Source organism: Macrobrachium nipponense, chromosome 7, assembly GCF_015104395.2.
Source record: "Macrobrachium nipponense isolate FS-2020 chromosome 7, ASM1510439v2, whole genome shotgun sequence".
NCBI lineage: Eukaryota > Metazoa > Arthropoda > Malacostraca > Decapoda > Palaemonidae > Macrobrachium > Macrobrachium nipponense.
This window is the reverse complement of record NC_061109.1, coordinates 41,108,266-41,124,216: the sequence shown is the minus strand read 5'-3', so window position 1 is coordinate 41,124,216 and position 15,951 is coordinate 41,108,266. Positions and strand designations below refer to the sequence as shown.

Below are 15,951 nucleotides of genomic sequence, written 5' to 3'. Positions count from 1 at the left end.
AGGTACTGCATGACCTTTGAGATGCCAAAATCGTCAAGGTCTATTCTCGCCTCCCAATCTACGGAATAGGAATCGATCCTCAGTTCACGAACTTTGGATCATTCCAGCATTTTTTTAATCTTGAGCAGCAAATCTCTTGCATTTATTTACCGGTTTCATTCTGACAGGGATTTTCTTACATATCCGCGTTCATCATACATGACGATCGACTCCGTAAATATAGTCAACTTTTTATGAAACAATATTTAAATTCATCACAACAGCACGGGTATATCATCTAACACTTTAAGCTCTGAACAATGATGAATTACATAGATTTATAAATAACTCGTTTTAGTTTCAAGACTCCTATTACAGCTTCTTCCTTTACCAACCCTTCTTCTGGTGAAAGTGTTTCCCTGCTTCTTTCACGTGATTATATACATGCATACATACGTACATACATACACACACATATATATGTGCGCACACACACACACACACATATATATATGTATATATATTTAAACATATATATATATAATATATATATATATAAATATATATATTCATACATACATATATATATATATATATATATATATATATATATGTGTGTGTGTGTGTGTATGTGTGTGTGTGTGTGTGTGTGTGTGTGTGTGTGTGTGTGAGTGTGTGTGTACACTTGAAATTTCTCTTATTTTATATCCCATTTTTACAATTATCACAGCCTCATCTCTCTCTCTCTCTCTCTCTCTCTCTCTCTCTCTCTCTCTCTCTCTGAAACAACAGACACATCACCCGAAGATCTGTGCACATCCTTCCGTGCCTTAACCACCTCCCACTTGGCGAACCCACACAAACACACGAGGCGAAGAAACCCACAACATGAGTCATGTGATTGGGTCGGTGGGCGATTTCAACGTGGGTACCAATCGCAGCAGAGATCATGATGGTAATGGCAATGTACCACAGGTATTTTTGGACCGAGGTAACCTCCGGTTGGGTTACGTTTGGCAAGGTAATGTTCATTCCATGGTTATGCCTTGAAGATGTTTACATTTGGTGGGGTAATGATTACGCATTGTTTATTCCCTGAAGACGTTTACATACTTGGGCATAAAAGGCAAACATTATCAGTTTAGATGCTCCTTCATATTGCACTGCAGACCATGATACAAACTTTCCTCTGAGGATACTAATACTTCGAAACCTAGTTGCATTCCCGACACACCATAACAGAAAGCGATAAACAAAAAACAAAATTAACTGAAACACTGATACCTTAAATGAAATAGGAACTAACTTTGCAGTAATTATTCGGCAACAACAACAATCGGAACCCAAACGACCTTTGAACCCGCAAACCCACTCGCCAATAAAGTCCCCCAAAATCTGGACTCTTCATCAGATGTATATGCACGAACCCACTCACAAACACACGCACACACACATACACACGCAGGCACATACATACAAACAAGAACACAATGCTTTATCTCGCGTGGCAAGAAGGGCGAGAGAAAGAGTAAGAGACAGAGAGAGAGAAAGAGACAGAGTAACAGAGAGAGAGAGAGAGAGAGAGAGAGAGAGAGAGAGAGAGAAAGAGACAGAGTAACAGAGAGAGAGAGAGAGAGAGAGAGAGAGAGAGAGAGAGAGAGAGAGAGAGAGAGAGATCAGTTCTGGCTTGACCCAGGTGCAGTGAGGATGGCCGACGTAACGATATTCGTCAAAGGTCAGTCTGTGGAAGTCTTCGTAAATATATACAGCCAACACTAACGATTACATAAATACTAATGGATAAATCACCTTTTCGTATGCTCTTCGTGAGGACGGTTTTCGTGTGTGACTAATGTGAAACGAACGTAAATCGTGGGACTTTTCCTTTTCCACGATGAAAAGTGTAAAAGTGTTTTTCTCCTCTCGTATTGGGAATTTGGAAAAACATCATGATTTCTGGTCCGCCTCTACATGACAGATTTATGGTTTTCTAGTTTATATAGATTGTGTATACGGACATACATACATCCATACATACATATTATCCACATATATATTTACATATATACGTACATATGTTTGTATAATACATACACACACACATACACACCACACACCACACACACACACACACATATATATATATATATATATATATATATATATATATTATATATATAGCTATCATACATATATACAATTGCTAAGTGTACTTTTTCCATTACATTTGATGGTTGAACAGAGAGAGAGAGAGAGAGAGAGAGAGAGCCAGAGGAGAGTTTTCGAAGTATCCTCACGATTTGCCATGAGACTCAGTCAAATTAATTTGCCTTTTACGAAACCTAAGCTTTTGATCAATACTATTTTCTGATGACCGAACACATGAACTTCATTATTGTTTGCCAATAACCAACGAAAAGCGAGGCGCTGCAACGCAAGAGAACAGTAAAACGTAAAACACGAAATGTCACTGAACTCTGAGATCACACACTATTCATCAGCGATTACACAAGTGGATTGGAGTGCACTGTTGTCTGCTGTTAGCAGGACATGGATGTTCAAATACTACTCCTTGATAAAGTTATTCAAACTGAATAACTTTATCAATACAAGTCGGCTGATATTTTCTACCCGGCCCTCCTGCCATTACCTTCAGAAAGGGAGATAAAACTTTCCACCTTCGATAACTGTAATGACTGGTTGAAGAGTTAAAAATAGCTGACGAACGAGAGAGAGAGAGAGAGAGAGAGATTCATTGTTTTAGCTGTACATGTCTGAAGTTATTTAAACGAACATTAACAGCTGCAATAAGGGTACCGTAGAATACTTAAAAACAGGTGACACGAGAGAGAGAGAGAGAGAGAGAGAGAGAGAGAGAGAGAGAGAGAGAGAGAGAGAGAGAGAGAGAGAGCGACGTTCGCTGTTGCAGCCGTAAATGTATGAAGTTATATAAACGAAAGCACAATAAATTATCCGCTACAAAAAGGGTCCCGTAGAAGTTTAATAAAAATAATGCTCGCGTCATCCCTAGACTTTCTCGCTTATGACGTGAAAGTGCGGCTGTTAAGTTCACCAAACGGATACAAACCCTTATACGTGGGCGGAAGGCAACGAGGGAGTACGCCTGTATCTGTACGTGTCCGCGGGCGCGCAAGGAAGGCCAGGTGACATCATCACCGCCCTTTGAACTTCGTTACAAGAAACTTTTAATAATTTTTTTCTCCTTCGTGCGTGAAAAGGTTTGGTAATACAAGTTAAGTCAACGTGGAAGATGACGTTACCGTTATATTAATCATTATTTCGAACAATTGTGACGTTGTTGCTAAGCAAGAATACATTGAAGAGATGGTTCCAGATAGCTTACATACCTTCGCTTCTGAAGTTCAAAAGGATGTAATCAAAGCCTGACGTCCTACTTTTAATGGCATGTACTAGTGACATTTAATAAAAATAAAGATATGAGCACAGTGACTAAAAGAAAAGTTTACGTCACACCTTCCAGCTGCAGACTATCGCCCGACTACACTGAAAAATATTTCGTAGCTCTTTCTTCGACTGAGGAAATATGTTGCAAGAGGAATGCGTTTCATTCTATAATAATAGAGAGACTCAAACACGTAAATTGGCCCTGCCTGATTCGGCCAACTCCGACAAAAGATATTTACACTATTTCAATGAATTTTTCTTACGTTGCGTCATATGCGTTGACATTTATTATACTAAGGGATTCTGGAGTAAAAAGATGAAAAACTTAACGTTAGGAGTATAAATGACGTTAGCTGTTTAAACATGGAAATATTGGAGGTTCAAAAGTTTATATATATATATGTATAATATATATAATATATATATGTATATATATATAGCATGGTGGAGGGGGTTTCATATCGATTCTAATTACAAAATACAACGAGATCGGCGTTGATTTGTAATGGTCAGAATCGATATAAACCTTTAGCCTCTCTGATAGCCGTTTCGGTACCGTCACTGTCCGATCCTGATTTCGTTCCCCGTTCAAACTGGACGGTGCTTCGATCCCATGGGGGTACGAAAAAATTATTATCAACTAAAAAAAGTTTTTGTTCCTCCTCGGTACATATATGAAAATATATAAATTCCGAGATAGAGCGAATTAGATATTAAAGGACATTTGTAGCTCGAATGATTTATATGAATCACAGTGATGTGATAAATATTCATTCATATATTATAAATATATATGATATATATATATATATATATAATATTATATGCATATCAAGACATGTTTACATTATAGTTTATTTTCTTGTTTTTTTATTCCTTCTTCGAGAAATATATATATATATATATATATATATATATATATATATAAATATATATATATATACATAGGAATGATATATATTATATATACACTATATGTATTAGGCTGACCTATACCTTATTCTTCTTCGATATATATATATATATATATATATATATATATACATATATATATATATATCTATATATAGATATATATATATATATCATATATATATATATATATATTTATATATATATACATATATATATATTATATATATATATATATGGGCTGTATTAACAGGGGTGGTTCTAGAAAAGAAAAAAACAATAGTCGCAGCTATATAATATATAAATATATATATATATATATATATATATATATATATATATATATATATATTAAATATATATAATACGTTGATATTAATAACCATTAATCCCAACCTGTAAATATTCTGAATATATGTACTAAACTGCATGTCAAAAGAATAAAAAAAAGGATCGATGTAGGCTAAAATGAGGACCAAGGTACAGAACTCATGGCCAAGCTCCTGATATGAGGAACAAATGTGGTACATGAAGCAACCCAGCAGCTAAAAATAGTGGCACAGACATATCCAAACTCGATCAATTCATGCATCACTGAAAGGTGGAGCAAATTGAAAGTCAATAGAAGCGAGAATAAGGGAAATGAAAAAATGGCAAATGGAGTGACCTATACTTCTATGGATGGTGGAAGACTGGATGTTAGTACCTTTTAGACAATATCTGGAATTTCCCGCTTTTACGGACGACGGCAGAAGGTGAAAATAGGCGAGGGAGGAGGGTACAGGCCTCCCTGCAATCGGCCTGAATAGATTATGCCTGGTGACGTGAACATTTTTTTGTGTTGCATGACGGGATTGCTAAGCAATTTCTTCTTCGTGGAAGTGAAATGTTTGCTGAATGTGGACGAAATAATAAAAAAGAGAAGTGGCTATAATAAATGATCAGTGCAGTATGCGTGGAATAAAATGGATATAGAGAGAGATGAGCAATTTTTTTAAAGAATGTTGTCATACCCAACGATTAGATGCTGGGAGGCATGATGTGAAAATGTTCAGTGTTGATGAACGAAAGACGTCTTCATACTTACTGGCTTGAAAAGTTAAAAATAAATTTTAGAAGGATAGAAGGAGAGTTAAAACACAGCATATGTGAAGGTGCAGTGGACAGCTTTCGTTAAGGGGAAGTTCTATTGTCCAGTTTTTCTGTGAAGTCAACCAGAATCTTCCACATAATGGTAAAAAGATAACCATATTTCTGCAATAAGCCGGAAGGAACTAAATGGCGTGCTGTAGATTCTCCTTTATTGCCACATATATTTATAAACACACACTCTCTCTCTCTCTCTCTCATCACTCTCTCACGACACACACACACACGCAAATATATATATATATATATATATATATATATATATATATATATATATATATATATGTGTGTGTGTGTGTGTGTGTGTGTGTGTGTGTGTGTGTGTGCATATATTATATATATATATATATATATATAAAGACTAAACTGAAGAAATACTAATAAAAATTAATTTTACGTGACAAAGCCGTAAGAAGAAACATTAACCCCATTTCCGGAGACGTATTCAATACGGAAAGCAGGTCAGGACCAAACTACGTAATATTTCCATTATATCATGAGAGTCTTTACAACTCTCTCTCTCTCTCTCTCTCTATCTCATTATAATATCATGTAATCCTCAACGAAGTGAAAATGTTACTTTCATTTAAAGTGAAATACAAAAGAAAATAATTCCGATATTAGAGAAACAAAAACAGCATCTTTGTTATGTGATCAGGTAATGCATGCAGTTACCTGAAACTTACGATGCCTCCGCACGAACATATGCCCACGGAGAGAGAGAGAGAGAGAGAGAAGAGAGAGAGTTCCTTTATCACGAGCCACCGTAAGGAAAATAACAGGACATGAGGCAGTTATGATGGAGAGTCAAGGGACGGAAGAAAAATGATGACATTCATTCCTCAATTTCTCTCTCTCTCTCTCTCTCTCTCTCTCTCTCTCTCTCTCTCTCGCCGCCCTCGCTTGCTCTTTTCATTCCCTGAGTTTATATCTCTCTCTCTTTCTCTTGCTCTTTTCATTCCCTGAATATATCTCTTTTTCTCTCTTTATGGTCTCTCCTTCGCGTCCTCTCTTGCTCTTTTCATCCCATGAATTTCTCTCTCTCTCTCTCTCTCTCTCTCTCTCTCTCTCTGAAAAGAGACCTGACCTGGAAAATGAAGGCGACCTCCAATCTCCACTGCAGCGCTCAAAGCAAATTAAATAACAAGGGAAAAAAAAGCTCTCCAGACCTGTTTCTTAACTATAAAAAAAAGACTAAGAGAGGGAGAGTCCAAATAATAAAAAACCAAAAAGACAGTACTTGAAGTAAAAGAAAAAAACAAGGGGATAAGGAAATAATAAACAGACGTTTTATTATAAACACAAATAAGCAGTAAAACGACTAATTGGTAACGGTAATACGAAAAAAACAGAAGAAACATCTTGAAGAGAGGAGAGATAAGAAAAAATTTTTAAAAAACGAATCTTGAGAAACGAATAACAAAAAAGTGAGGAGGAAAGCGAGCGAGGGGCCTGAAATACCGATGACCTTAGAAAGAAAACACGAATAACCACAATAGATATTAAGCAGATAGACGATAATTAAGACTTGACGGACAGCTTTTCTGTGAAGGGATGAAGGGGAGTGGCCAGAGGCACACGCCATGACCTCACCAATGCCATTTTTACACGATGTAAAAAAAAAAAAAAAAAAAAAAAAAAAAAAACGTTCGGATGGACGTAGTAAACACAATCAGCCACCGGAAAATGGAAAAAAAAAAATCAAACAAAAAACCAGGAATATATATATATATATATATATATATATAGATATATCAAATATATATAACTATAATATATATATATATATATATAATATACATATATATATATATATATATATATATATATATATATAGATATATCATCAAGCCACAAAATTTTACTGCGTGTATATATATATATATCCTATATATATATATTATATATATATATATATATATAATATATATATAATATATATATATATATATATATATATATAATAAAATATATATATTCTATATATACTACATGGTCGTGTTATACTTGAATATGAGAGAGAGAGAGAGAGAGAGAGAGAGAGAGAGAGAGAGAGAGAGAGAGGAGAGAAATTTCAGATTTGCACAAAAGAAAACATGTACCCTATGCTTTGTAGTACTAGCACAGCGCAGACATACCAAAATATCTTAGTTGTATTCGAGGCAAAACGACTGTCTCTCGGCTGACCTTGAAAATACAGAATGTCAAACATTTATTTGCTTCTAGTCCATTCGCATGACCATAGTCCCTCCGCACAACCAGATGGCTTTCTCAACGCCCTCTGACACGCAAATCTAGGTAGGAGGCCTATGACCTCAGTGACAAAATATCTTTGTTTCTTTCTCCATTTTGAAAATCTAGAATCATGACGGCTATTCCAGCATCTTCGTGTTTCCAAAGTAAAGAAGAATCGATCCAATGAAAGACCTTCAACAAGACGCAGAAGATTCTGTGACGTATTTCGTTTTCTAGGCACGTATATTATAAATGCAGTTGTGAATGTGAAGTCAAGCAAGAACGTGCTCTTCATTAAATATAAAACACACTTCATAATACAGTCCTAAGGATTTCCTTACTGAATACTGCTGTAGGGGAGCATTTGTATTGTTGTCACGTCAGATGGTAATTGAGGATCTTGCATAACCGGACGTTGCGTACCAGCCGAAGCTGTTCCATGGTGTTGGCATAGAATTCATCCACTTGTTTGAGAATACTGCCGGAAGCTTGACTGACAATAATTCTGCTGATTCAGTTAGCAATAAAGTCTTCCTTTTATAACAAAAGACCATAATATATGAATCGTTTCGGAATCAAAACTATTTTCCCAAACAGATACTTTAGTCATTTGGCACTCATTAGCAGCAGCGGTTTTGAATACCAGTGTCATTTAACCACGGACATAATCAATGTCTAACCCCTCTCCATAGAACCCCAGCTCGAGAGAAGGGAGGAGGGGGAAAACGGGAAGTTAAATCCGCGCAGGAGAAGAATAAATCGTAATTGGTGAGGGAAGGCAGACAATAGACCACTCTCGTTGAGCGAAAGCCCAAATAAAGCAGTTCTTCGTGTCCCGTGTTGTAGTTAACCATAACAGAGCACGATGGAATACCTGAGGGGCTGATGGCAGGGCGCTTATGTAATTGTGCCAGGATGAGTCACAAACAAAGAGAATTATTCTATGGCTTTTTACTTGTTATTTTTCAGTTTACTAAAGTCAAAAAGCTTTCAGTTTAGTCAGGTACAGAAGATGACAGCACGTGTATCACTATAAACTACATATATCTATATTATATATATATATATATATATATATATATATATATATATATATATGCGTGGTCTATAGACACATATATAATATACATGTGTGCATGAAATCTCTCTCTCTCTCTCTCTATCTCCGCTCCTCTCATCTCTCTCTCGCTCTCTCTCTCTCTCTCTCTGTGTATTTTTTTTTAATTTAAATTAAATATATATATATATATATATATATATATATATATATTATATTATATATTAATAGAATGTATATATATAATCTTTATATATAAAGTAATATATAAGGTATATAATATATCTTGATATATAAATATATAATACAATAATATATTATACACACACACACACCACAAGATCAAGAAACTAAATCAGTGTAACACGTATAAAGGCAAACCCTAAAAAGCTGTAAACACGATGATGTGCCGTCTGCCTGACTGGAACCTTCCCGAGAGCGGGCAGCCAAGGCTATAAACGTTCTTTGATGTCGATTTCCTGAATCGTTCGGTTTCTTTTTTCTTTCGCATGACACAGCTATCATCCGCGGTTGATGTCTTTGGGGGGGGGGGGGGGGAGGGGGAGAGGGGGGGGGGGGGGGGGGAATATCTTCCCAAACGGAGGAGTTCTATCTGTTTCATGACAAATAATTTTCCCTTAATACACGAAGACCAATGAGTAATAATACATATGCTAACACAGGCTGGCAACGTATCTTATACAAATCGATATATATATATATATATATATATATATATATATATATATATATATATATATATATATATATACAATGCGAGTATGGTCGCGCAAACGTGCGCGCTTTATTTACTGGTACTTTTCCTGACAGCCTTCCACCCAATATCAAACGACTGCGCGATATCTTGTCCTGATCACACATTTTCCCGGACTGTCGTCAATTTGGTCGAAAGTATTCGGATAATCTATATAACTGTACTTGACCCCCGCCCCCCGGGGGGAGTAAACAGTGTGTGTTACGTAAGCAGTCGTCTCTAACAACACGACCGAATGCCACGTGGGGTGGCAGCGTTGCTTACCGAGAATGCTTGTTACAGAGAGAGAGAGAGAGAGAGAGAGAGAGAGAGAGAGAGAGAGAGAGAGAGAGAGAGAGAGAGAGAATGAGGTTCAACTCAATACCTTTATTTTTAAAGAACGACGGAAGAAAGAGGGACATGGCTTAACCAGAAAATGGGTACTGTTCCTTTGCTATCTTTGAACATGTAACGATTCTGCAACTTATGTATAATTGGTACGGGCATTTTCATGATCCCTTTTATCTTTAGAGGGTAGCAGCGACAAAGATAAAACCATCAGGTTTGGTTTTCCTTCCACATCTGACGATTCTCCAGCTTATCTATAATTGTTTAGGACATTTGCATAATCTCAGACGCAAATAAAATCACAGTCTTCAATTTTTTCATTAACATCACTTGTTCAGATTGCTGTCGTAAATCAATACAGAACAAACGCAACCAACAAGAGAGCCAAATTAAACTTGGTGTTAACCACACCCATAACCAGTTATACTGATATCACCAAAACCTCATAAAACTTGGCCTTACAAGGACACTGTCGCACTTAATATTGTATAAACACATAACAGCCTGCGCCGTCTAGAGACGTTTCTTTGTCACTAAGCATACCTTGCAAGTAATCTAAATGGAGTACTTAGCATTACCTTTCCTATGAGTATATAGTCTTCAGGCATACATCACAAACACGTATATAAAAGTATAAATAACTTTACGGATAGGATAATCAATTATATACGATGGGGATAATCCACTTTGCACGTAACACTTTCATGATTTGTATCCTAATGAGCTACAAAGAAATAAATCATGGCGAGCTACTTTATCAATATGGACTCCAAGTTTGTTTATTACGTGGGTATATACAAAGAAACTCCTCGCAGCAAGGGGATTACTGTACAAAATTCCAAAGAGCTATCCATACTGATGGTTAACATGGAATCTATGTAAAAAAAAAAATACGCAAGATCACTAATAATTTTAATACAGCCACGGACAACATGCAATTAAGACATTTAATTTCCAATGTTATGCAATTTCATACTTTTTTATTTATTTAGAAACAAGCAAGACTCAGGGACACAAAGACAAACCCATGGAATTCTGTCCAAATACCTTCGCTCTATTCCTTTCCTTTTTTTATATATATAATTCACACTACCCTTCTAACTGTATCACACACCTATTTCTTTTAACGGAAAAGTAAAAATAAGTAAGTAAATAAATAGACATTAGAATAGCCTAACTTCAATTTGCCATTCTGACCAATTTGTTTTAGCCTCCAAAACCTCAGCTTAGCTGACTTCTTTACTTATCGGCTATCAAGATTATTTTCCCTTAAGATACCATTTGAGATCTAATACATTTTTAGTTATATCACTTAAACAGTATGTTAGGTGTGAAGTACAGGTTAGTTAAAGTTAGGATCTCTGTGGAATTGCTGTCAGCTGAAAGATATCTAGGAAACGTTGAAGAGCAGGCTATAATAAAACGTTTGTTACCTAACGGCCGCTGTTAATTATCAGAAAGACAAGACCCACAAAGTAATTGTCCGTTAATGAGGTCCTACTATTTAAGTTTAAAAGGAAGCCACATGACACCTTACTCTTCTGAGGCCTCCTTGGGTATCGTGGCTCCTTCAGGCAGTCGCCTGAATGAAGTTAAACTATTTACATTTAAAAGGCGACAACAAATCCATTGCTTGTCTCTGGAGGTATTGTCGCAAGTCATTATCCTGGCATGATTAATATGAAATACCGATCAACAATGCATCATTACGGTAAATATTAACGAATAAGGAGATTTCGCAACTAAAAATAAATAAAATAAAGACCGGAAATCCTAGGATTCTAGTTTTTTGTAACCTTACACAAATCATTTGAGGTATCTTTACTTATAGCAAATCTAAAGCATCGATAATAAAAGTTCAATATATATTGCACTTCTACTGGGAGATTATCCTGACACCGATGTAAATTTTAAACGACGTCAATTGCATAATACAATATCGACTCCAATATTGTATCGAAAGTTTGTAATATTAATAATAAACCCATATATGTCGTTCCGTTTTCAACTTACCTACTGAACTTTAACCTAAAAGTCTACAACAAAACTTCCACATATATCCATAACATGCATTTGAATAGTATGAGGACCCATATATTAGGGAACGGTACAGTAGAAAAAAAAAATTCATAACAAAGTACTTTACCGCCGTTATCAATCTCGCCTAATCATAAGGTTTCTTCGACCTCTACGGCAATGGAGGAGTCATGATTAACTTCCTCTTATTGCTCTGAATCAAATATCAGCGTCTCTTTCAGTTCTCCTTCGTTTCTCAAAGCATTGGTGTGGTAGTTTTCACTCATCAAGCAAAAATCATAGAAAGCAGATATATATAGATATATATATAGATATATATATAATATATATATATATATATATATATATATATCTATATATATATATATATATATATATTATATATAGTGGTTTGAGAGCTAATTTCTCATCTACTTGCATGTGTATTCACTCAACCTACAGAGAAAAATCAATATTTCCCTACTTAGGCGAGAATTCCTTGTGCTGTTGTAACTACGTAAAGGAAAAAGAATGTAGAAAAATGCCTGTTTAACTTGTCTTTATTAGAGAAAAAGTGCTCACACATATACATGCAAACAAACACACACACACACACCCACACATAATATATATATATATATATATATATATATATATATATATATATTCTATATATACACATAAATTGAAATACTTAAATTTCACAACTGGTGCTTCACTGGGTAAGCTACGGAAGTATCGTAATTATATTTTTACATCTGCATAACTCTGATACAATATCTGCATAGCTTTTCAGAGAGCTGTCCATTATAATGCTGACAAAATCTACTCCATACTTTCACGAAACCTAAACATTTCCTAGCAAAACCGTAAACTAAATTACCAGTTAGCACAAAATGAATCAGGAGTCCCATACAGATTGGATAATAGACGGACATCACCATACCTCGTAAAACTGCACCTTTACTACAAGGACACAGTCGTTCGTAATAAACCTTGAAAAGGAAGATAAATAATTCCTAAACAGTAAGAGACTCATATAGTCGAGTGATAAGTGCACCTTGTCAGGCTACGAAAACACCCACTCGGGTGACAGGCTACGTAAACCACCCAGACTGCCTAGCGGCGAGAAGTGGCCGTGCTTTTTCACACTTTTATGGAGTCTCACCTTAGCTTGGGGATCGAGTTCTTCTTCCAAGGTCAAGGGAAAGGAGAGAGAGAGAGAGAGAGAGAGAGAGAGAGAGAGAGAGAGAGAGAGAGAGAGAGAGAGAGTGTTCATAGATGTGATTATCGGCTGACATGTCTCCTACCTCAACAACAACAAATCGGTAATCGACACGTGCTTCCGAACCATATTTCCAGCAAGTATGACTCACGGCACTGAACCAGAGTGTGTGTGTGTGTGTGTATGCAGAGCACACGGCAAGAACTTATTTGCTCGAAATAAAAGAACACAGCTACGAACACGAAATTAATAATAACTCAGAGACTACATGCGAGACCACTTACAAAAACCAGACACGTTGGAAAATCGTCCATATGCAGCAAGGATTAAACTGACGTGAATTGGTCCAGACTAGTTTGTTTTTCTACTCTTCTAAGTTTTCCAAGATTAAACACAAGCCCCTTGTAACTGAATCTTAAGATCTTCGAGCTTGAGTTCGTCGTAGTCATTCACCATCAACTAGAATAATGTTGGTTTGTGTTACGAAATAATGTACAAAATAGTTGGTTTGTGTTACGAAATAAAGTACGGAAAGTTCACCAAAAGATTTGTTTGGGAGATGCATGAATAGCACCAAAAAGACTACTTCAGAAACAGTTTGCTGTGTCAGCAATTCGATAACGGGAATCAATAAAATAATTCTACGTCCGAAATCATTACCCATAAAGTACAGTACACATACACACAGATATCTATATATAATATAATATATATATATATATATATATATATATATATATATATATATATATATATATATATATATATATATACAAATGATAGTTTCCACATTCACAGGATGAATCGCTGAGGTTAAACTTGTTCTAAAGAAGGTATGTAATCTGATAAACTAGAACGACAACCGCTTATCCTGTTTCTTTCAAGTGATGTTCCAACCCCAAACCTCAACACGGAACGTAAAAGTTATTAATAAACACCAGTTTCATTCACAATGACAATAAAACCCTCCCTTTCTTTATAAGTTCAGCTTTGAAATGGCGGCGTGTTGTGCATACATTTTTATTGTCGTTTCCAGCGGTGACTCACATTAAGACCTAACGCACTGGAGACGAAATGGCATGAAATGGCAGCTACCTAAAAATCAACCGTGCCTGTCGCTGATCGACCAGCGCTAGACCACTTCGCTGACACGGAATTAATTGGCTTTCACAATTTGATCCGCGACTATATTTGGGTGGTGTGAGCAGTGAACAGAACATGTTTCAGCTTTACTGTGAATGACACTTCTCTAAAGCGCGATTTTATTTCCGAAAACTACAAGTGGTTACATAACCCTTCGGAGGTTCTAGAATATAAGACGAGCATTGTCCTTTCTCCAAGACAGTGTCCATTCATAAATCATTCACCTGTCGATGCAGGAAATGTATCACACTAGCAGCAAGGTCCCTATGAAAGTGAATGTCTCGTCTATTCATTCTGGGTCCTCTTTATTGACTATTCATGACATATCGTGACTTTTGCGATCCTGTCTGAGTTGTCGCATTTTCCCTTCCTGTTTCCCTTGACGACAACATTGGGTTACAAGCAATATGTCTGGTCAATGACCTCTCCCTAAAAGGTAGCTTCACATCAACCTCTTCTGTGCGATAGGTATTCATCGCTGCCGCTTTCCTCTAAGTGACCTTTAGGAATGGAATATAAGATAGAGGTCAAAGCCCAAGCGCTGGGTCTTACGAAGTCATTCAGCGCTGAAACGGATATTTGAAGTAGAAAGGTTAAATTTTAAAAACCTGCAACGTTGCGCTGTGAAATAATAGTTAGGAGAGGGTGGAGTAGGATGGAAGAAAGAGAACATGAACCTCGGTACATTAAAATGAATGAAAGGGGTTGAAGCTAGGGGCCGAAGGGACGCTGCCAAGAAAGTCAATAAAGGCCTACAGTGCACCATGTGAGGTGCACGGACGGCACTAACCCCTACGGGAAAGGGCGTCTTTAGTAATTGTTCCGATGGCCTCTCAGTTGAGAGAGTGACACTTGCCATGACCCTTCCTGAAACTTTCAGCTAAATCTGGAGTCAAGCAACCCAAGGCTGGTAAGCCTGGCAATCGCTTCGTCGTCATCCTGATTTTGTCTTCCTCAGCACCTATAATAATATGAACGCTTCCAAGGAGGAAAGATATGTTTTTATCCATCTCTTTGCTTCGCGGGGAGAATGCAGAGCTCGTCCTGTGCTTCAAGTATTGATGACTCAGGCAAACACGAGTTGAATGTGTTTGTTTTTATATACGTAACTGGGTTACGGATTTAAAAATACATGCATCATGATGCGTACTAAAAATGCAGTATAATCAAAACAAATGCTGCACAAAATTAGGATGCGAGTACGTACTTTCCAAATAGACATAACTCCTTTCAGAAAACCTGTAATTACATAAAGTCCAGCTCTAACGATGATAATTTCTTTGAATATCAGATCAATTCTCCGTATTGCCTGATGAACGAATAAAGTCCTTTTAAAGTAAAAAGAGCAAAGGACAGAACAAACGGCTTTCGAAAATATCCCGGGAAATTCTTGATAAATGCTACATTATATTCCAATTTACTTGGGTATCCAGGTAATTAATGTCCAGCCGGCAAAAACTAAGCACCAAAGTTACGGAGTTTAAACACGCCACTCTGTAACATTAGTTTACTTTCGTTTTACCACTAATAAATCCACGAGAGAGAGAGAGAGAGAGAGAGAGAGAGAGAGAGAGAGAGAGAGAGAGAGAGAGAGAGAGAGAGAGAATGGTAAATAATTTGTACTTTGTATCAAAGAATATTGATTTGGAAATTCAAGGTCGACTGGCAAGCATTTGTAAGAATTGCCGAAGCAATTCCGACAACTCA

At 36.4% G+C, this 15,951-nt stretch overlaps 1 protein-coding gene and 1 long non-coding RNA gene across 2 annotated transcripts in view; one reads left to right on the top strand and one right to left on the bottom strand.

Moving 5' to 3' along the window:
• Window positions 1-15,951, bottom strand: part of LOC135217487 (uncharacterized) — a 79,456-nt gene that overhangs the window by 24,863 nt on the left and 38,642 nt on the right. The gene's annotated exons all lie outside the window — the stretch shown is intronic.
• Window positions 1,603-15,951, top strand: part of LOC135217486 (zinc finger protein 474-like) — a 161,008-nt gene continuing 146,659 nt past the window's right edge. The window contains 1 exon segment of the mRNA XM_064253430.1: window positions 1,603-1,714. Coding sequence (XP_064109500.1) covers window positions 1,687-1,714 — 28 coding nt within the window. The 5' untranslated portion in view covers window positions 1,603-1,686.